The sequence below is a fragment of the Meleagris gallopavo genome, chromosome 10 (genome assembly GCF_000146605.3).
Source record: "Meleagris gallopavo isolate NT-WF06-2002-E0010 breed Aviagen turkey brand Nicholas breeding stock chromosome 10, Turkey_5.1, whole genome shotgun sequence".
NCBI lineage: Eukaryota > Metazoa > Chordata > Aves > Galliformes > Phasianidae > Meleagris > Meleagris gallopavo.
Genome location: NC_015020.2, coordinates 22,360,732 through 22,384,796, shown reverse-complemented (window position 1 = coordinate 22,384,796; position 24,065 = coordinate 22,360,732). Strand labels below are relative to the sequence as shown.

General features: G+C 40.1%; 1 protein-coding gene across 1 annotated transcript in view; it reads left to right on the top strand.

The window, feature by feature from the left end:
* Positions 1-23,156, top strand: part of LOC100542593 (zinc finger protein GLIS1) — a 40,207-nt gene extending 17,051 nt beyond the window's left edge. Inside the window, exons 6-8 of the mRNA XM_031554988.1 lie at positions 13,578-13,762; positions 19,037-19,204; positions 22,513-23,156. Coding sequence (XP_031410848.1) covers positions 13,578-13,762; positions 19,037-19,204; positions 22,513-22,649 — 490 coding nt within the window. The 3' untranslated portion in view covers positions 22,650-23,156. The remainder of the gene's footprint in view (positions 1-13,577; positions 13,763-19,036; positions 19,205-22,512) is intronic.
* The last annotated feature ends 909 nt before the right edge of the window (positions 23,157-24,065 follow it).

Genomic DNA, 24,065 nt, shown 5'->3' with positions numbered 1-24,065 from the left:
TGCTAATAGGAAAGAAAAACAAAAGTTTGACCAGAATGATGGTAGCAGTCAGTTGTGCTGTTTGAGGGGCCAAAAGCTCCCAGATGAGTTCTCTCTCACCCCTCATGTTTCCTCTGAATGAGTACAGCTTCCCTTCAGCACTCACTGTGCGAGTGAACTGAGTTTCTCACTGAGCTCTTCCAGACATTTTGATCGTTTGCTTAGGCCAAAGCTTCCATCAGAATGGTCTCTGCTGTTTTCAGTTTTAGTGGAATAAGTACTCTTTCTTGGAGAAGACATCACAGCTGATTTATTATCTCAGTGCTTATATAGTTAAGTAATGCAAAGTCTTTGCAAAAACACCATAGTTGATATCCTATGACAAAATATCAGACCGAGATGAAAATAAATTTCTAGTTACGAACCAAACATCAGGAAGTGGAGACTGGGAGGTATTTTGAAATAGTTATTTTAAAACAAGCTGTTTATTTTCATGACATAACAACTTGGAATTTTTCAGGATCTCAAATACCATTTTCTAAATTGGAATAATCTGCATTCAGTATTGTCATACCCTGTTCCAGTCCATTGCTGTATGTGAATTATTTATGCTTTCATTTTTAATGACTGCCAAAATCAAGCCTATACGTGACATGTTAATTGCCAGTACGAGAAGCTTAGTTTGAACTAGTAGTCTTTGAATTTCATTTAGCACAGTTTTGTGTGAAGCATTCATTCAAGTAGGAAAAATCACTTGCTAATCTTAATATTTGGAGCCACTGAATTCTAGAACTGTTATACCTTTGCCAGTTCATAGCACTATGCCATTACTCATATAAAACAGTTTACAACAGGAAAGAAACACCTAACACTACCTTTCTTCATGTGAACTGCTCTGGTTTTCTGGCACACATGTAATGTTTTGCCTCATTTGTCAGCTGTCTCAGCATTCATCTGTAAGTAAATGCAAAGAATTTCTATACTGTGAATCAGTATGATGACAAGGCTGGATTGCATAGTTCAAGTCTGTGGAATGAACCAAATGATTACTATCAAGAAATCTAATTACTGAGTCATCAAATATGTAAGATGCCAAAACCTACACAGGGCAGGGTACAAATAGTGTACTCAAGTTTGACAGAATATTTAGAATTTTCTTTTAAGGCTTTTTATTTTTTTTAATTAACAAAATAGAAGCTGTATGCTGTACTGTCTGTTGCCAAAGTCAACACCACGCGCAGCAGTCAATTTTCCCAAATGGTTTACTAAGACATTTAAATAGTTTGACAAAATTATCTAATGCACTTGAAAATGTTCTTACAAAATCTGACTTCATTACCAAATGTATTTATACTGGCATTATACAATATAGAGAATATGTTTTCAAATTCTAGTATAAAGTGTGTGCTAGACCAAATAATTTAACTTATATTGCTATTAATTGAAATGAAATGCTTGGGCATCCAGAAAACAGGTTTGTCATGATCCTAGTTGAAATACGTATTTATTTTTTATTTCAGGTAGCAAAATGTTATGTTTGCATTTCTTGCAGCATGTGCCACATATAATTGATTTCATTTTGCCCATTGCAAAAGTAGCCCATTTTGATTTGTAGCAATATGAAGATGGAAACAATAGCTTTTGATATTAAGTCCCATGTGAGTGTTGCACTTGGCTTTCTCTGCTATCATTTTGCCAGTGCTACCCACATCATCTAAAAAATATACTTAGTTGCATTTGTAAATTTGAGTTTAAAATATTTACTGTGATAAATGATCAGTTTAAATGAAACCGATCTGACTGAAGTTAAATGAGCTTAAGTGGTGGCACAAAGTTAGGGATTTGCACCAACTTGGCTTAATGGCCTAACAAGGTCACTTTGTAGGATCTGAACACAGTCTCTCTGTATGTGACCGTGAGGCCTTCAGTCACTTGTGTCGCTTATAACAGCACTTATGTTCTCCAGACAAGCTGGGGATACTGACAAATAAGAAGTTTACCAAGAAGGTGATATGTCTCCAAGGAAAAGGAAAGTGAAACTTTCTTTTATATATACTGCTTTTATATATACTTACTGTGGTAAGTTAGGTCATTTCTTCTTTGTAAACACAACAGTAACTGAAGAACCAGTGAGATTAAGGCATTTATGATGTCCATAGGTGATGATTAATGAGAACTTTGAATCCAGTCTTATAATTATTGTGAGTTTAATATCAAGGGTTAAGTAACCAAAGTTAGATGAAAGACACAACTCTCTTTTATCCAGGCTTCTCACTAACTAACTGCAACCAGTTCAGTGCTCTAGTCTTCCCTGAAGAGCCACTTACCCATACAAAATCACAAGAAACAGGACTTAAGACCAATCAGATGAAAAGAGACGTTTTAATCAGGGTACTTAAACATCAGAATTTTTGTTTGCTTGCTTGTTAGCACCTGTTAATTCAAATACCACAGAAATACTTCACTGTAAAGAGACCTCTGTTAAAGGTTTAGTCCTTAATTTCCCTTTACTTAAGCTAAAACAAGGTACACAGAGCCTCCCTTTTTTGCTCAACGAGGGAACACCAGATTCAAAATTCCTCATAATTTTTAAGGTTAAAAAAAAGTATGTAAGACAAAATCTTGTGTGCGAGGTTTTTGTTTGTACTGTCAGGTTGTACTTTGGCAACAAGAAGGGCATAAGCCAGAACCTACCCACATTTCAGTCCCATAGGATACACTGCCAGGAGCCTCCATTTTAAATCAGAATCTGGTCCCTGCCCCTGCTCTTTGAGCTAGGAGGTGGTCTCCTCCAACACCTCAGCCTCTGCTCTGTGGCCCTGTGTTCAGCTCCAGCTTTGAGGGTCTCTTGCTCTTTGAGGGTATGCTGGCAGGCATACAAGGGGTCTCATGGGTGCCTTCTCATTAGATGGGATGGGACTCAAATTGTGGCTATGAGTTTCACTGTTGTCTGCAAGCAGTTCATCTTCTGCCAATGACTGTATCTGATATGATATTTAAGAAATTGCTCAAAACCAGTTAAAGACTCCTTTCAATAGGCTATGTAAATTCCTTGATCTGCCAGAATCCATGGCCAAACCTGAAAATACACATGTACCTAATTCTCATTACCTTCAGTGATGATTGCATGTCTTCACTACTTCTGGCTGAATTTCAAGTTTGTGAGATCATATACATAAAGTGAGGAGGAATTGCTTGAATCTTTGTATGAAACAAACTTTTACTCTAGAAGTACTCAGGAGAACTGAATACCTACACAGTTTTTATAACAGTTCCTAGTTCCAAGGAGATGCATCATTCATTCATCGTGGATTCCTCTGGAGAATACTCTTCACTTATAATAGAATACACAAGTCAGTGTTTCAGGCTTTCTTTCAAAAGCACTAAAACCAATAACAAGAAACAGATATCTCTGACAGCTGAAAACATTTTCAATGGAGGAAGCCAAGAACCCGTCATAATTTATCTCAGTGTTATAGACCTGAGCACGCAAAAGGGGCATCAGTACATCTGTCCAAAGAAAGAACAATGTACAGGTGCGGCGCGGAGGTTCATGTAACAAAGAAAATCAGTAATTAAAAGCATCTGGTTTCAAATCCCAAGTCATTTATCTCATTGTAGAAAATGTGATCAGAATTCATTTATAATCATGTCCAGATAGACTTTTATAGTTTTTTCCCCCTTAAAGTAAAATTATCATTAGAATAGACTGACTCCAACAGTACAACAGTAACTTAGGGCCTGATCACAGGGTAAAATATTGTTTGGCCATCAGCAGAAATTGATGGACACGTATTTCATTTTTGTTTCTAATAGGGCTGGATTGACATACATTAGAGAGCCTTACCCCAAAAGTGAGCGCTAACTATGATCACAGAGCACAGAATGGCCAAGGCTGACAGGGACCTCTCAGTCGATTTGGTCCAACCCCTGCTCAAGTAGCATGCCCAGTGCAGGATGTCCAGCCCCACACCCATGCAGCTTTGCAAGGCATCAAAGAGCCCCCACATCATCTTTGGGCAGCCTGTGCCAGAGCTCCATACCTGCAGAGCACTGATGTGCTTCCTGGTGTTCAGGTGGAACCTCCTGTGTTCCACTTTGTGCCCGTTGCCTCTTGACTGGCACTGGGCACTACTGACAGGAGCCTGGCTCTGTTCTCTTTGCCCTCTCCCTTCATATATGTACAAACATTGTAAGATCTCCCCTTGATGACTGCCCAGAAGAGACCCTCTGAGCAGAACTATCTTAGTATAAGATTAAAGGCAGTTACAAGAGTGGGCGGGAGTTTAAATAAATCGGTCAGAGCAAATCAAGAAACATTTAAAATGGATTTAACCGCAGCTCATCTGTATTAATGATTTCAGCTATTACTGGTTTTTATCTGCAGGTAAATCATATGCTTACACCCGTAAAGCTGATTTTTTCTTTTCCTTTTGGTTTTCTAAGCAAAACTTCTCCAGTTAGGTGTAAGTTACATACACCAAAAACAACAATTTGCCGTGGTGTAACAAGTCATTATCTTAACATCTCACACTGTTCAGTACACTGCCTTTTACAGTGTAAACTTGAAGAAAGCAGCATGAGGAACCTGTAAAGTATGTATGTACACCTGGAAGTGTCTTGCTGCATACTTGCCAAAGAATAAGGATCTTAAATGACTAAAATAAGACAGAGAAGTCAAGTGCGCAGTACATATCGATATCTGTGTTTGATTGCATGTCTTTCTAATTTACTTCCTGGCAGTGCTTTTTATCTAAAGATGTTTTGATATTACTTAAAGCATGCAATAAGATTTCAAATCCCCATTAAGTCAAGAAGCTTCCACTGAATTCCACTGATTCATCAATTTCTTTTCAAGGAAAATTACCAAATGGAAGCTAATAAATAAAAATGTCTTTTAGATTGACACAGTTCCAGTAGCAATCACCAAGATTTAACTGCTCTGCAGAACGTGCATATCAGGTGAGAGGTGTAGAAATATTAATTTAACACAAAGAAGTCCTTGTTTCTGTAGACGTGTGTCTCTTCGTGTAGATAATGAAGTGGGTTACAAAATGCTGAGTTATGTTGTACCCCCAACTATGAGACTTGTGCACGTGTTTGTTAGAAGGATTTTAAGTGTTTCAGTAAGTCACTCTGGACCCAAAGAGAAGGCTTTTGAGAGTACCAGGAAAGGACTCCTCTGGGTTCTCTATCATTTTCATCCTGAAGCTGTTTTCATATCACTGTTGACTGGTATTATTATTTTAAAGCAACTAAATGACTTAATCTTAAATCATGTTAAAAGCTCCTTTGGATAGTGTTCCCCATAATGTTTGTGAAACCCCCCTTTCTCTGAGTATGCTCATATACTCACTTGTTGACACAGCCCAGGGAGAGGGTGAGTGAAGATCTGGAACTCGATTAAAGTAATCCATCGATTCTATGATTCTGTAATAAAACAGGAGGCATTCATTTTGAAGAAGCCTTCATAGTATCACAGAATCCTAGAATAGCCTGAGTTGAAAAGGACCACAATGATCACCTTGTTTCAACCCCCCTGCTATGTGCAGGGTCACCAACTAGCAGACCAGGCTGCCCAGAGCCACATCCAGCCTGGCCTTGGATGCCTCCAGGGATGGGGCATCCACAACCTCCTTGGGCAACGTGCCTCAGCGCACCAGTAGTTCATACTTACCTAGAAGCTAGGAAAGGGCTGGCATTTCCTTAGTCCTACTTTAAGATGTTATACCTGGAGGTACACGCACCATGATAGCAGCAGAGCCAGGAGTAGAGGCCAAGCCTCCCAATAGCAGGCATTGTTTTCAAGCTGGCTACTGCAAGAAAACAAAAAGCAAGATCATGGTATGTTGCAGACATAGAACAGAGACTGAGTATCACACAGGCTAACAACTTGTTTGCTCACCGTTTATAGAAAAGGGTAATAAAATGCAGTGATGCCCAGCAAGGTGCTTTTCAATGAAGGATTTATTATATATCAGGGAGAGAGGGGAAGAGGAGAAAGGAAGAAAGAAAGAAAAGATTCCTTGCATTCCAGAAATGTAGCCAGAGGCACCTGGCAGTGATTAGTGCAAAGGTTCACCAAACTTCAGATAGAGTCCATCTTAAAAAAAAAAAAAATAAGAAAAAAGTGAACAGTGTAACTGTTTCCTGAGCATGTGCTGACAGAAATTCCCCTAGGGCAAGACCCAGAACAGAAACACGTGGCAAGAGATTGGGCGCTATCCAGAGACCAGATTAGCAGAGCTTTACACATCATTTTTAATATTATGGGAAGAGATGAAAATCAGTGTTAACTTTTTTTTTCATTTGAAAAAATAATTTCCTAGTCCTGGAACTCAATTGGACTTTCTCACAATATAAGTAACTGTAATGCTTGGGGAGCGAATTTATGAATGGAATGGTTAGCATGCTAGATTTTACGGCAGAACCCAGTTCCATGAAAACATCTCAGATTTTGTAACTAGCTGCAGTATGCTGTAGGTAACTTATGCCAAAATATAAAGCTTCTTTGCTTAGTGCTTTTCATGCTATTGCTTTATTATATATTTTTCTTCTAAAAACTCTCAAATTCTAGGTAGTGGGATGTGTCAATATGGTATACATGAGAGCTGTGTTACAGAATGGTCTTAAACCCCAAAATATATTAAGTTATTAGAGATAATGGACAGATGTTTTTCAGCCTGGATTTGGTCCTTTTTTCTGTGAAGTCAATGGGATATGGGTTGAGGTTGTTTGTCTTGCTTAGGAATCTGCCAATCAAGCCATCACACCATAAAAAAAACAAAAACCAGTCAGTTTTCATATTGGCAACATCCTGATCTCAGATATTTCTATTTTGTGGTTATACTTCTTTCAGTTATTATTCAAGAACCTTAGCTTGAATTATTTTCATTATTTTTCAATTTTCAATTCAATTAAAGCATTTTTTGCTTAAACGTACTGTGTGTGGGTTTTGGGAGTTAAGACAGGATGAATCAGATGATGAAAGAATTCCTCTTAAAACAGCTCTAAATCTGGCTTTACAATTTCTTACTCTGTTAATTTGTCCAGCAACAGTGACTGAACAGACTAGCAAAAGTGAAATATAAAACTCTTTCTTACTCAGACTAAGTACTGTAATAGAGAGCATACATTTCCATCTTGACTCAAAGGTCAGAAAAATCCATGTCTATATGCATTTATTGTGAGTTCCTTATTTTTCAAGATTATAGGAACGTGACATTTTGTGAAAATATATGATTTTTTTTTATGCACCATGGTCTACTAGGAGAAACCAGAACTGGAGACATAAAGCAAATTAACAGGGCTTGTAACCTACGAAGTGTCTTTGGTAGAGATCGCTGCTAACTCACAGCATTCCTACATAGTTCCTTCACATACATCTTTCTTATAATTTAACCTTAACATCACGTATTTTTATTATAAATGTTAAAACAATTACAAGAAAATTTAAGTCTTGCTGAGACTTCTGTTTGAGATTCTTAAAGATCTGTGCTTTTTAAAATGAGGGGACATGGATTTTGTTAAATTAAAAACCAAAATATAAAAGATATTAATCTATCTGTTAAGATTGAGATTTCTGTGTTTCCACTGCTGTGAGTAGCAAGTGCTTTGCAGCAGAGGTGAGGAAGTGGCTCATGGTCTGTGTCTACCGTTTGTGTTAGCGATTCTTCATGGATAGCATCTCATCAGACTTCAGGAGCTTACTTAAGAAGGGCCATGAAATCAAGTAATTTAAGATAGTGTTTAACACAGTACAGAAATGTTTGCAGCACCATAAACAAGGTATGCTATCAACTCAGGATCAGTTCTTCCAATACTATTTTATGGATGATGATATTACAAAAACAAGATTTTTCTGATTAGTCTTTTTACTTAATTGTCTACTGATGCATCCTCAGGAGAGGAATGCACTAGACTTGCAATTCCATCTGAAATCATAGGTCCCTCAAGACTAGTATTATGTCTTCAGCGCCATCCTACACATGGTGCTTCAAAGGAAATTTGAAAAAACCCACCATACCTGGTCAATCATGTGAAGTTGTATGATGAGTGAAGAGTGAGAATTCCTCTCTGATTTCTTGGGCGATCAGTTTACATCCTGAAGCACAAGATTTGATTACCCCTTGCTTAGCATGGAAATGTTGGTTTTGGCCATTAAATTATTCAGCCCGTTTCTAAAAACACTTATCTTGACTGTTTGACTCTGTGACTTCCTGTGGCTACGACTGCCACAGGCCCGAGTATGCTGCGTGAACAAAACGCTCTTTTTGTTTGAAACTGACCTGTCTCTCCCAGTGGTGAATGCCCTGTCGCTCCTGTGTCTTCAGCAGGCTGGAAAAGAGGCTGGCTGCTCTGTTGTGCCACTGCATTCTGAAAAACTGTCTTTCAAGTTCACTTCTTTCTGTGCCACACTTATAGTTTAGGCAATTTTACTTGCTGAGAAACCTCTCTCTTACTATTCTAGTATTCTTCAGCTGGTTTAACTCCTGCAGTGATTTAATTCATCAAAACCAAAAGCAGCTCTTCTGTATTCAGTGCTGATGCATAATACCTCTCATTTCTCCAAATTTGGTTTCATTTTGCATCCTGCTGTCCACATTTTGAGTATATTCAGATCTGAGTTTCCTGCAAGCACCTGAGTAGCTTGTCAGGAAACAGAAGTATTTTCAGTGAACAGTCACCAGTTCTCCCTTGCTTTATCCAGATCACAAGTAAACATTCTCCTTAGCACCTCCCTTCAGACCAATCCTAGCAGCATGCAACATGAGCCTCTTGAGCCATGGTGTTACCAGTTATTTGTAATTGTTAAGGAGCAGCACTTTTGTCTGTGATGCGTGAAGTACTGAAGATGCAGTTTTGGCACCATGGGGACCCAGAGAAGTTAGAGAATGGGAGGTAAGGAGGCAAACGCTTCCAGGTTTAGGACAGTGTATCCTCCAGTTAGGGTTTACCATATAAAACAAAGCTTGAGACATATATTCATCACAGGTACTACTTCCAGGCTAGGAGGATTTCTGGGCGCTGCACCACAGTGCTGGCTGCCATACAGAAACACATCCAGAGAGCACCACAAATACAGCAGAGGTTTCCAGCCTACAGATTCCTGTGAATCCACAAGCTGTTCCTAAGAGACACACAAGATACTGAGAAACACCTACTATCATTAGATCCAAAGTCACCAAAAGTCTTGAGATGAAAAGACTTTCCTACTTGTACCATGTATCGCATCCAGGAACGTTTTTTAGCAACAGCAATTCCATCAGTAGGCAACTGAAAATCTGCTAGATCAGAGAGGAAATCCAGCTAGGAAACTTCATTAGTGTCTATATTGGGAAATGGATAGGAATAAGATAAGAGCATGATTAAGATGTTACCCTTCTCATAAAGGGCATAGTGGAACAATAAAAGCCTTGCAGTGTTTTGATTTGTTATTTGAGATAATGAGAGTGTTTTATCATCAAGCATCCTTGTAAAAAGGTGGAATGTATTGACAGTCCGACTAGATCAGCAGTGTAAGCAAGCTGTAAGAACTGTTCATCTTATCTTTGTCAGTAGTGTTAGTGAGATAGGAAAAAGATGCATCTTCTCAGACAGAAAGATTCAGGATAGCTAGTAGCCCTTGAATTTAATGAATTAAGGAAGGACTTTTTTTTTCATGTATGTGCGAGTATTTATCTATAAGCTGCCAATATAACTATATATATGCACAGATATACACAGATATATATTAAAAGGCCCCAAAAGGACCTGCAGACTTATTGAGTTACACAAGTTACAATTAAAATAAAATATATGGCATATATTTATTATTAATATACAAATCAAAGCAAACTGTGATTGTAGTACAGCCATTAACAGGAAATGTACAGGCTGTTAGTTACTGAAGCATATGCCTGAGCTACTGCCTTGGAATTTTTAATGTATCCAGCTGAGTTTCTGGCTTAAGTAGTTCAGTGTTTCCCCTTCCATACAAAAGGCATCTCTTTTTAAGTGATTTAATTTGTATCAGGAATGATTCTGCCTATCCTTTAACAACCTGAGTTATCACAGCAACATGATGAGTGGACAAACATTTAGGACAGAATTAAAGCAGTTAGTTGATGAAAAACTCTCCTTGAGTCTGCCAGAGGGCATGTGCACACAGAGAACAATATTTTAGGGGCCAGCTTGAGCTGTTGGCATTGTGGTGGCTATTTTAAGGCAAATTCCCATATTGGCCACTAATGCTAATACAGATTTTTGTGCTGAGCAGTGCTCTTTCCTAGCTAAAAACTGTTCCCTAATTTATGGAAAACATGAAATTCTGTACATGGGAGAGACTGAGGAGAAAGCAGATTTCATCATTACCTGCTCAAACTGCATGAAACTCTTCACACAGAGAAGGCAGAGAGCTGAGCATTACACACAGCTCTCAGGGTTTCAGCCCAAGCTGCTGCAGTACAAGTTACTAGGATACTGGCTGCCTGCAGGCAGCAATGTTTGCTGAGCCCCAGCACCGTGCAGGCAAAGCAAGTGGAAGCAGGGAGCTGGCAGCATGGCTTGCCTGGCTGGAGCAGAGCCCCACACCTCCTCACCCTGCTGCCTCCTGGCAAGGCGCTGGTGTGCCTCCCTACTGCTCCCAACAAGCCAGTGCAAAGCTTTGAGGCACAAACCCTGGCAAAACCATTGAGCTCATACACAGCAAAAACAAGAATGCGAAAGAATGAGTGGGGACAAGCATTGCTTTAAAAATATAATCACAACAGCCATTCAATTCATCTCACAGAGTTAAGATTTAAATAACCTTTTGGAAGAGTGAAACAGGGAAGCTGGAGTTTTCAGAATTCCCACAGCCAGACAACTTAAATGTACTGTTTTTGCTGTGCAATATATTTGCACAGAATTTTAAAACGCGATTTCCCCACAGTGCAAACAAAGCATTCAGTACAGAGCAGCCAGGCAGGCCCGCATGGGGCTGCATCTCCAGCAGTGGCCAGCACAAGGCATTCCCAGAGTATGGGCAGGAAACCCAACACAAGCAGTCGCAGAGTGCCTGCTCACCAAAACTATTTTCCTCCTTCATTCAGAGTGGTTTCTGGCTCGTCCAGCCTTGGAGTCTTCAGTACATCTTTTGTTTCTCTTTAAAAATGTGTGTGTGGTCACTATCCATATAAATGTCACTATCATGATCTCTTTTAGCTGTTATCCTTCCAAAAAAAACAACTGCAATCTTTTAATCTCCTTTCAGATAGAAGTATTTCCTGGCTTCTGCTAGCATTTCTGGCATGTCGAGGACAATATCTCCATGTGCCATTTGAATGGGCTGGTGACCGTTCTGTCACTTGTGGTCATGCTTTGCCAGCACTCCCTGGCAGCACTGGATGAAACCATAGCAAAGCTTTTCTGCAGGTTCCAGCAGATAAAGGCAGCCCCATCTGCATGCAGTCCTCACCACTGACACATGTTTGAGAGAATTTGTGGAAGATCCATCACATAGCTGGGCAGCACGACAGATAGTTTTGTTTAATTGTTTCTCCACTGAATCATTTGAGGAAAAACTACAGCCACATGGGAGCTGATCTTTGCATTTAACTGCAAACAAATGCAATGTTTTCCCCTGGGTCCTCAGCAAAGCTGGCTCCAGAGAGCACTTTCAGCCTGGGACCCGATGAGGGCACAGTTGACCTTGCACTGCCCACCCTGCTGCAGCCCCACTCCCCATTTCTGCTGTGTCTGCAACCCGAGCTTTTCTTAGTTTCTGCTGCAGAGCTCTTTTTAATATGAACCTGAAACAAAAACAAGCAAACAAACCCCACAGACTGATAAGATTTTATTTGCATATTGGCTTTATAATTCTGCTTCAGTTACCTATACACGTTGCAGACCTTTGCTTATGAGGATTATGTTTCTCACAAAATGTTTGTTATCCAGTCCTCAGATACTTGGCTTGAAAATGTCTTAATCCATTTGTATAGTCAATGAATATAAAGATGTTAAAATTATGAAATAAACAAGAGAGTTTGGCAAAGCAGATTATAATAACAAAAAGAGAATAGAAAGCTTACCCACATCCTGGGCTCACAACAGAACTCCAGAGGAGGGACCTCCAGATGAGATCCTTCCCCACTGCAGTCAGCTCTTAAATGGGTGTAGGAGAGGTGCAGCCAGGCTCCACCCTTCCAGCAGCACAGGTGAGTTGCCTTCACCTGTGCTCCCGTGGCTGACTCATTGCTCGCCTCAGGTGATCAATCAGAGGCTCAGGCCGTGATTCAGCAGTTCCCATACACCACTTAACAATACTTGCTTATTTCTTCAGTTTAGTTTGAGGAAATTTGATCTCTCTGCAGTCAGTATTATGTGCCTTATTTTTGTGTTTTGGGGCGGTGGAGTTATTTCATCATAGGTTGGCTTTGACCGGTTGATTTATTTAAAGCTCTGTTAATAAGCATCACTGTGACACTATGCCACTGTGACAGCTTTTGGCAGTGTTCCTCTGCCTACATGTTAAATTTGAATATGCTGAAAGCTTGCTCCAAGCAGACCCCACATTTGAAGTGTAACCCTGGGCTATTTAGCAAAAAGCCATTTGTCACAGCTGTAGTAGGAGGTGAAAAGGTCCAGTTTATAACAAGTTACTCATTTGCAGGGTTAACTTAAGTCAGCTATAACAGAGGCGTATGCCTGAATGACCAGGTTTTTAGTCATGTCTTCTGCACCACGACATCTTTCTGTCTGAATGGTCAGAAGAGTTCTCCGGCAAATGCTTCATCCCATGTGGGCCAGCTGCTGTACCTGCCTTGGTGGGCTGGGGGCACTCTATGGCCAGGGGAAGCACTGAAACTTCTCTAGCAGTGTTTGTGCACTGCCCAGGGATTTCATGGCAGAGGACCAACGAGGCTCTTCTTCTGCTGCTCCAGCTTGCTTTGGGAACACGGGGTCAGGGCCTGTCCCCTAGCAGGGCTGTCCCAGTGCTCCTGTGCTGGCCTGACTCCTAGCTGTCTGTGGGAATTTTCCGTCTCTCAGGCTCCACCTTGCCCAGTTTTACTCTGAGAGGTGTTGCCACAAGCAAATTCAGGCATTTTCTTTGAAAGGACAGTGCCAGCTGTTGCAGTTAATTCTGTGTTTCTTGCAGTGAAGACTAAAAAATACTGTATGAAGAATAATTGAAAACTAATGCTTTTCTTTGTCTTGGCTGAAACCCGGGTAGAAAGCTTTACCCAGTACAATTACTGAGGCACTTGAAAACAATTTACATGCTTTTACTTATTCTGACTTATTCTCCACTTCTGTTTCTGGACGTGTTTCTCAGCTTACAAAATTTCAAATTAAAACTGACCCGTGTCTAAGTTGCTTTCTGAGGAGTGATGTCATTTTGATTCTGTCATTACGATTAGCACAGGAAGCCAGCGTAAAGAAACAAATCATTTTCTAACTGCCTTCCCTGCTAATGAAAATCTGAAAGCAGCGATGCATTGTTATCTTTCTTCTACAGCATAACTTATAGCTGCAAAATAAATGTTTCTCAAATCTTGCTGTCATGTATGTAGGACCTTTCAACTATTTCATTTTCCCATATTTGATATGTGAAGTTTTTCTGAATTTTCTTTTTCTAGGCTGGCTCCCAACATAATCTCTCCACTTGTCAGCCCCCTGAAAGCATTAGTTCCACCTTCCCTACTGCAGAAACACAGCTCTCCATCATCGCACAGCCAATCACCAAATGGGCAGCAGTTTTCTGGAATACCAAATAAACCGTACGCTCAATTTCAAAACCAATCTGTACAGCAGGGATCTCAAGGTAACTTCCTTTCTTTTTCCTTTCTTCTTTTTCAACTTTTCTGATTACTAGTTGGGAAAAACTAATTTACTTCAGTTTTTGCATTTTCTGCTAATGTTATCATATTAAGGGTCTGACAGCATTTCAATGGGAACTCCTACTTTAACATGGTTTTACTGAGGCAGAGTCAAAATTCCAGACTATTTTTAACTGTGATATCATATTATAATAGGGAAAGGTATCTCAACAGCACATGTATTGCATTTATTCAGCTTATTTTTGGAACATGATTACAAAAATATGTTTGCAAGAATGAATTATGCCCACAGATAACTCTGATTCGAAGATCAAGTGAAATAGTCCTGACTCACTCCTTGATTGTCAGGGAAGGTTTGCTCTCACAAGACAGTAGATGCCTACCAGCTACATGCCTCACCTGACTGAATATCCAGCCTTCATCCAGTTTAGAGAGAGTGAGTCTGCCACACCAAAAGTCATTTTAGCTTGCTTGCTAAAATAAATGAAGAGATGCACCCTTTGGCAATGTTCTGTTCTATCCACCGATGCTGTTCTATCCGATGATGCTGTACCAGTTGTGATCTTAGATAAAGAAAGATTATTTTCCTATTTGATATTCAGCAGTTTTGCTTTTATATTGTTATATATAGTAATCTGCAAAGACACTCTGCAGAGCTATAGAGTGTCAGTGTAATTTGAAGGCAGGAATGGCGGCAGCTTAGCAGCTATCCCACTGCTTAATTTAAAACACTTTTTTTGTTCTGAATTACCCAGCCTTTTTAATGGGGAGCTTGTTTTCCTATTCCTGAGTTCTGCTGTGGTACCTTTACAATTTTTGAGGTATAAATTAGCAAGTGATATGATTATCACAGATTCTTCCAGTAGCAGAAGCTTGCATACGTAAGAAATATGTAATCCAGATGGTATGCTGCTGAAGTGTGGTAAATATTCACAGTAAAGAAGTGTGCAGGACATCTGTCTGGTTGCAAGTATAACCAAGCATGTGAGTTTGTACGGGCAGATAACCAGTTTTTTTAAACTCTCTTCACTGCTGTACTGTCATTTGCATAAGGTCGTTCTTGGCTGATGGAGTATTACACACGATTAATTTACCTGTGGGTAAGATGGGAGCTTTGCTTTCTCTGAATAAATTCTAAGGCAGTGCAGGATTTTAGCACAATTTGCAGCTGTAATGAGGTTCCGCATCCCAACAGTTCCCTCTGCCCACCAGTCCCTGAGGACCATTTTTGCTCTTTGGTTGGAAGGCCTTAGCCTGAAAAGTTAAAGCAGATTATATTAAATGACTTGTGCCAAAGGAAAAACTAACTCAACCTGATGCTCAACAGATTACTCAATTTTAAAAGATTAACTCTGTGAGGGAAAAGTGGCAGATTTATGATAGCGCATAATGATATATGATTATGTTACTATAATGAGCTAAATAACTACAAACCACAAGAGGAAAGTTTAGCAGCTCATTACTGTGGCAGAAACAAATGCATAGACAGAACAAGTTTTGAACCACTTAAATAAATTGACTTTATTCCTTAAGAGAACCATATTTCCTTTTGAATGAATTGCTGCTTTCTAAGCATTATGTCGTAGGTTTTGAAAAAGCAATAATTTTCCACTTTGGCCAAATGTTGAAGTATTATTATAAATTCATAATGGAATTGGTCATTCAAAAATCAGTTTTGATTAGCGGCCTTTGAAATCAATTGATCTGTAACCTGTATTTAGCTCTGCTTGCTCTAAGTCTTTTTTGCATCTGAGTTCATTAATAACACATTTTTCTAATGGATTCCATAGAGATTTGTGAGCTTTGAATTTCTGCTGAAAAAGGAATGCTATGTAAGGTTAGCTGCAGAAGTAGACGCCTGTATAGAAGTATATAGATACTGTGGATCTGCAATTTTCACAAGACAGCAAGCTGCATCGAGCTGGTAGCAGAAACTGATAGCAAAAGAACAATAAGCTGCAATATTTATGTGTTTAAGCCTGGTTGTGGTAAGATCACACGGAAATCAATATATGCTGAAAGAATTTGGCAGGCAGTAGAACCCTGTAGTTAAGTTACACCTGACAAGCTTTTTCCTCAGAAATTTTATGCAATCTGAAGAACTTTATTTATTCATACATCCGTGTGAAAGACATAAGATGGCATGTAATAGACATATTCCAATCATTTGTTCATTACATCATTCATTTTAAAGCTGCTTAAAGTTTTCCAGGTTGTGCTTTACAGAAGCAGCTGGTGCGCTGCGTGAAGTGGCAAACTGCAGTTTTTGTGTCACAAGTTATTTCAAAGCAGAATTTTAGCTAGACGTTATGTGTGGAATTCACTTTTTTCCTGTATTAACTGTTATATTTCTACCTGTACTGTACATAAAACATGTAATAGCATTCATTTAAACTGACAGGAGTTCAGAAAATGTGATTTGAATCAAACAAAGTGAAGGGAAACCTGCGATCCATGTGGAAAAAAAATCTTAGTGACGCGCTTGCCAAATTGGTGCTCCTCTCCGCTTTCCTGGCAGGAGCAGTGCTGTTTACACCAGACAAGCACTCTTGCTTACTTCATATTTTAAGCACTGAAGAGAGTTTGTAAGAACTTGTAAAAAATGTTCCATGCTTAATTTTCACTAGCCAACTATTTGTGGTTGCTAACTGAACCATGAGTTATGGGATTTTAATTGTATGTCAGGTCCTCATATTTCTGTGATAGGTGCTTGGGAGGTAAGCCAGGTAGAAGTAAAGCATTTCAGAAAACCTAAAGGAACCGTAACAAAATGGGGTTTGGAAAACAAGGCTTACAAAGAAGCGACTGAGGGAACTGGAGCTGTTCAATCTGGAGAAGGGGAGGCTGAAGAGTGACCTCATCCTTCTCTGCAAGTATCTGAAAGGTGGTTGCAGGGAGAGCTAGAGAATCAGAGAATGCTTTTTTTCATGAGAGATTTCAGTCTCTTTTGTCAGGTAACAAGGCAAGTGGGTAAGTAATGGAATGGGCTGCCCAGGGAGGTAGTGAAGTCACCGTTACTGGCAATATTTAAGAGATGCGTGAACGTAGCACTAAGGGACATGGTTTAGGGATGGGATTCAGTAGGTCAGGTTGATGGTTGGACTCGGCACTCATTAAAGGTCCTTTCCAACCCAAAGATTCTTTGATTGTACAATGAAATGGAATGAACCAAAAGCATCGTTAATACTGAATGTTTAAAAAATATATAAATGCAGTAAAGTTCTGTCTTGTACTGTATATCCAAAGTAAACATTGTATTGTCTGCAAGCATCAATTTCATTTCCTGTGGTTGTGTAAAATTCACGAAACCTTATCTGGCAAGAGCACCAGTTGTTACAAAAGCCCTTGTGGTTGCTTTGGCTCACATGGCCTTTCGATCTCGCCTAATTACTTTGGTATTTGGAAATACAGCATTTAAACAAGCTGGGAATTTTCCCTTTTTGTTAGTGTAAAAGTTACATGAGGCTCAAATCCTCTGATGCAGTCTGACTGGCCTCTTGAATGATACCAGGCTACTGGAGGACATCAGAATCCTCTGACCAAAAGAAACTCTGACTGTTCTCCTGAAGCAACGGGTGGGAGAATAGAAAGAGTAGTAAAACTCATGAAGGAAATCTTACTGACATAGCAACTCCCTGATCCTGCAGTGCCACAGCCTGGAGGTACGCATAGGTTTGGTCACTCCAAGACTGATTTCCACCTTCCAGGATGGCTCAGTGCCCAGGGGCTGCTGCTTCAGGCTCTCTGTAATGCCAGCCCTGCTGACCCTGTAGTGGACCCATCCAGTTCTGTAGGGAAGGCCAATCCACCCGGCCCAGTTGGCAGTCTGGCACTCAGTGTCAACCAGCAGCTGTTCCTCAGGAAGGACCATCTTTTTGTTCCTGTCCCCATCCAAGCCGTGGTAACTGGAACGGCCAGGTCCCTTTCTAGTGAATAGAGATGTGGACATAGTGATGGCCAGGAAGAGAGTCAGGCTGTGTTTCACCCTGTTCTGTCTCAAGGAACAATCTAAACACGCAAAGCAGCAGTCAATCAGAGCAGAGCTCACAGAGCTCCAGCAATAACCATCAGGACAGATCAACTGCCCCACATGTCTGCACTGGGAGGGACTGCCAATGTGACTGTACATAGTGGTGTACGCCCAGCTCTGGTGTCACAGAGCCTGTCCTCGGGGAACCAACCATAGTATTCCCAGCGAGTCTCAGTGGATTCCCAGGACCCTCGGATTCCCTTCTAAAGTGCTTCCAGAGCTCCTCTGTGTGTCCCAGTGTGTCCTTTAGCATTTATGGAACCTCCCAGTGTTCTCTCGAGCACGCAACATTCTCAAAGTCCTTTATCAAAATGGAAAGCATGGCTGTGTATTTTTGCTGTTCACATTTAGCCAATGTATCAAAACCCATGAAGTTATTTGCCATCACTTGAGCTGGCACTGCGCTGCCTGCCATTGCCTGGTTTCAGGCCAGGTTGGGTTCACAGCACACCAGCAGTCAATGTTTGGTAGGTGCTGAGGGGCTGGGCTGGGCCACTGGGCAGAGCAGAGCTGCCACCATGATGACACAGGGCAGTGGGCGGGCTGCAGTATGAGCTGTGCTGGGCCACATGTGGCCCGCAGGCTGTGGGTTGGACATGCTGCTCTTAGCTGAACACAGAGTCTTCTCCTGATGTCCACGTGGAGTCAGAACTGCATCTCTAGCGCCATTCTGCTTGTAGACTGTGGCCTCTGTGTTCACAGAAGAGCTTTCATTTGAAATAAGAGTAGTCTGGGAAAGAAGAAGTTTAAGGTACTCTTAAAAGAAGTTGAAGTAAACAGTGCTTTCTCCAGCAGTGCATAATGCATGCTGAATGGGATAAGACTTTACTGTGCTGTAAAGACAGCATTTAAATATTACATTATTGTACTAGAAGTAATTCATTATAAAATCCTTCCCTTAGGAGTGAGTATCCTGGACCTGATTCAGTGAAGTACTCGCTACTTAGCTTTGAACACAGTGTGTTGTGGAGTTCATTCATCCAGTCTCTTCTATTGCCTGAAAGGAAGCACATCCTTGACATTTTTCCTAGATTGGGATCACAGTCCACAGGGACTGAATCTGACATAGCTTTTATATTATTACGCCTTCTAGAACAGTATGATCATTTTTTCCATAGTTAAAACTGAGGAACTGAAAAAAACCACAATAGTAATGAAATACTGTGACAAAAATGGAGTGAAAACTATTGCAGTACTGTTAAAATGTGTATGCAATATCTGTTTTCAGGTTACCAAGGCAGCTTTCACTCAATACAAAACTGTTTCCACTATGGAGACTGCTACAGAACAATGGACCAGTCTGTCACCAGTGATGTGCTAACAGGGGAATCCCATTGCTTTAATCCTCTGAGACATAATGGCTATCACATACTCAGTGCACCTTTAGCTTCAACAGGTAATTTATTCTGCCTATAAAAGATTATCTGTATGATATTTTTAGCAGGATGGGAAATAACATATTTTGAAGTCAGTATTATTACAAAAATATGTTTGCACTTGAAACTCGGTCACTGAAATTCATCTAGATCTATAAAAACCCCACAAGGAAAGCAATTTTTTTCTTTAGTTCTATATTAGTCTAACAGGTTTTCCTTTCATTATGCTGGATGTCAGAGAGAACACAGGAGATCTGACACATTTATAGTGTGGGCTATTCATTGTACATGTCTTCAAGTGTGCTCAGGCAGGTTTTTCTGATCAGATTGTAGTTGAGAACATAGTTAGCAAGATTCAGGAGAAAACAGCAGCAGCAGGAACTTCCTGTCTGTCTAAGGATAAATGGATGGCTTTGCTTTACAACATTGATATTTACAAAATTGAAAGACACTGCTTTGAGAAATTCCACTAAAAGTATTTGGTAGTTCCTTTTCGTTTGGAAGTTCCTTTTCATTTGTGTATTGCACATTCATTGCAGCTGTATTTCCCTGTTTAGCTACGGATTTGCACGGAGTAAAATTTTCTGTGAGTTACAATATTTAGAAGACTATGATATTTCAATCAGTACTTAGTTTGATAAAGCATTTTTCTTCTTTTAAAACTATAATTAAGAATTAATAGAATTACTGAAATCAAACAGAGTATGAGTATTGTCAGAGCTATGAAATACCGTCATTTACTCCATTCTTTACTTACGTATCATTCAACAAATTTTTCTTCATGTTTGCATTCAGGAGAGCATCTCAGCTAGGGACAATACTGAAAACATATGTTTAAATGCTCTTTGAAATGGGGACTGAGTCAGACCACAAAATTAGAGCTGACTTTCCTGTTTGTTTTGTATTAAAGGAGTCTCTGTTCAGAGAGTGCATGCATTTGTCTCGTGTTCCTTACCAGAATGTGTATGCATCAGTGATTAACACAAGGGAAAAGTTGAAGTTTCAACTTCAACTTTGAATTCTTTTGTGTTATTCATAAGTTTGATGTTACTAAAACACAGTTTCTTCATATTAACATCAAATTTCAAGTTCATATTGACAGACTGCAACAGTTAAAGAACAGACTAAATAAACTTTCCAAAAGAAATTGTAGGAGCAAAGAATAATACTATGGCAAGACACCAACTTCAACAACAGTTGATTTTTATGTCTGGGGCTAAACTATTATGAAACATTTCTCTGTAATATTTTTGTTTTTATACTGGTTACTGAGGTATGCAAATACTTAGAGACTGAAGCATAAATGTGGATGAAATGATATTTAAATATACAAACATATGCAAATCTTAGCTCATCTTTTTGTGTATAAAATAGAACCATTCAGGTTTGCAAGATTCATCAAGGCTAGCTATTAATTTTTTTCAGCCTTTTATAGCACCATTAATATTAAATGAGTTCTCATCTCACAGGAATGCCAAATGTGACTGGCAAACAGCTGTTCCATGAATTACATTAACAGTCAATAAATTTTTATTTTCTGTTCAGTACTTTGGATAGCTTATTCTATCTGGAATCTAATAACCATCTTTCAGGTGTATGCTTATCTTGGGTTTTGTCCATCTGTGGTTGTGCGTTCACCCTGTATACAGACTCATCAAATATAAATTAGCATACCATAAACACCCACAAATCTTACCAAAATACTGATCACACCACTTGGAATGATACACAGCACAGCACAGATAAGCAGGCTGGATTCATCTTTCAGGGACTTAGGCCCTATGCTGCATGCCAGAATTCTACAGACATCAGAATTTGACCCATGAACTACTTCTTAATTAATGTGTGGTAGGAAAATGCATAAATGTAAATAAGTAGAGAATTTTGCCTCTAATAATAAAAACAGTATAAGATAGTAAAATGCCTTAGATTCTAAGGACTGAGCTGACATTTCTTTCTGAAATAAGGATTGACTGTTCAGGACTCCAGGATCTGTCATTACCAGGTGCCACACAGCCTAAAGGCCTCACTTCAAGCCTGGTGCAGTCAGATTCAGCCACATCTGGATACACGTGCTTGAGGTGTTAAGCAGCCTGAAAGGATAAGAAACACAAAACAGAAGAAACATCCTTATTTTATAGAAGGGAAACTGGGACACAAAAAACAAAGTTGTTTCTCAATGTCTCCTCTATCAGGCTGAGAATGGAGCCAGGCCCCAGTGCCTTAACCATGAGGGTCAGCCATCCACACATTGACGTGTAATTCACATGAATGAGATTAGTAAGGCATTTTCTCCATCAGACAGTTAGTTCACGGGCATGTTCTTAGCAGGAAGAAGGATCTTGTTCCATATGTTGCCTCCGCTGACTTAATGCTACTAGTGGTTATTTAAATTGTGATAGGCGGGCTCTTGATTCAGAGGGTCAGACTCCTCTGTTGAAGGTCATCCAGAAACTTTCTTCAAGCCTCAACCCAAAGCAGATGATAGGGTAAAACACAATATGCAGGTTAAGGGACTAATATAAAGGAGTTAATGTTTCATGCAATAGTTGGGGGCAGGTGAGGCTTGATGATTAGGAAATGATCGGAGAAGGCTTAGGAGGTTATCCAGGCCCTCAGCAGATAGTGCCATAGGGTATGTAGGAGGAACTGCACACTGATGCAAGAAGTGTGGACACAGGGACAGATGCTGAAGGGAGAAGGACAGGGCGAGGGGTGAACGCAGTCAACGTGAAGTAAGGAAAGCTGCAAGTTCAACTCAGTCAGGTGAGCAACCAGCAGCACGGTGAGCCTGAGTGGGCTAAGAATGACATGGTGCACAGCCCCTTTTGCACATCCCATGAGCCTGACTCGCCCTAGACACTTGTCTACACAGACCTCACCTCTGCAGTATGTGGGGATCCAACAAATGTAGGATCCAAATTTCTCTAAGATCTAAAGAGCAGCTGGAAGACAGATGGAATATTTTCCAAAGCGCCATTAAAAGGAAAAACACAAGAGGACAACATCACTTTTAGTACACATTTAGTAGGATCCTTGCCCGTTCATTGTTTTGCCATCCTATTCTGATAATAACTGTACAGTCTCAAGGGAGTCATATTGATACTTGTGTTGCCCTTGAACATGGGTAGCTTTCTGCAGAAATGAATGGGAGCCTCATACACTATGATACAAGTGCCCATGGAGATTAGTTTGTGTATCTCCTGGGTAAGGCTTTGATGGTACATCCTATTGTCTTTTCATTAACGCTGTACTGCATTCAAACTTTGCTTCCTTCCTTATATGTACTGGTCCTAAATCATGTCCATACAACTTGTCACGCTTTCAGGCTATGATGCAGTCTCTGAAGCACAGTGTGTATCTGAAGACATGGTCTCCAATGGAACCGATGAGAATGGATTTTTCCCAAATGGCGCCTTTGATCACTGCTTGAATCACATTCCTCCCATCTACACAGATACCTAAGAGCAGTGTTGACCTTACTTCCTTTACTATACCTATAACTGTGTATGTAATAACAAAGGTGTTCAAGTACTTTTATTTAGTCTGTATCCCTATATGTGCTCATTTAAGTAAACACCTCACATTTACCAAACCATTTTATACACAAATAGTCTGTGTAAGATAATATTGAAACCTGTTCCTTGGCTGTGGCACTTTGAAATTCATGCTTTAAGGGAATGAGGAGCATTTCAAGCCGCTTGTTTTGTAAGTTCTCTTGATAAAGTGTAAATGTAAGTTATATAATAAACTTGTAAAGAGGGTTTTTTTCCCTGAAAAGTATGTTTCAATTTGAGAATGTCAGTCCCCTTAATCAGTTTTTTTCTTAAATCACTGGTCAATTCTTCTTTTTTTTTAATAACTAAAAGGATTCTTTTTTTAATCCCAGACCTCATGTATATAAAATTTTCATTTGCTCAGCTTGTTTTATATGTTCAATTTTACAAGAAAGCATTAAAAACTGGAAACAAGTGTACTGTCATTTCTTAAAATCATTGGTTTGCCTGGTGAATCCTGATGAACTAAATACAGCTACACTGTATTCACTCCCAACTTGTGCCAGTACAGGTGTGTTTAAAGCGAGTTCCTGGAAATGTCCCTGGGTTATTTGGGAGAACCGTAAGAGAGGCCAGCAGTTTGGGTTAAATGAAGATTTGCTGTATCCCTGGGAAACTATTAAAAGTTAGCATCACCTTTCTGCTTGTACTACAAACGCAAACAGGTGGCAATAAATCCTCTAGCTGGCTTTGGCAGTGTCCACCTGTGACTGTGCCTCCTGCCTCCTGTGCTGTAGGACTTTGCCTTGACCACAGGGCAGAGCTCTTGTGAAAAGATTTTTATTTATTTTCCAGCTGGTCCCTGATAGAAGTCTGTGAAGAGGACAGCATACCCACACCAAGAAGTCCTTCCCACGCTACTATGCTTTCAGCAGGACCAGAGGTGCCATGTGAGGAGCATGGCAGCCTGTGGTGGCTGCCCTGTGCCCCCTTGGGCTACCTGAAATGCTCCTGATGCCCAAGACATTCCTCGCTACCACACCAATCTTCACAAGCATCACCACTAAGGGCACCTAGATGGAGCATCACTCGATTTCTGGCAAAAGAAAACACCCTTCATTTACAGCTCACAGTTATCTGAGCTATCATGGGGCACCTTTGGAAAGCTCACACTGGGTCAAAACTGCTCAGTGACTGAAGATGTTGCTTTCCTCTTCTGCTCTCATCTGTTACCAGGATGTGCTTGGCAGCCTCATGCTCATACAATGTTTTCAATGCTTATGTTGTGCCAGGCACGCTAGTGCCAAAACCCAACTCTTCTTCTCAGCCCTGTAAGCCAATTAGCTGCTCCCCAGAGGAACAGCCTAAAATAAGCAGCAGCTGC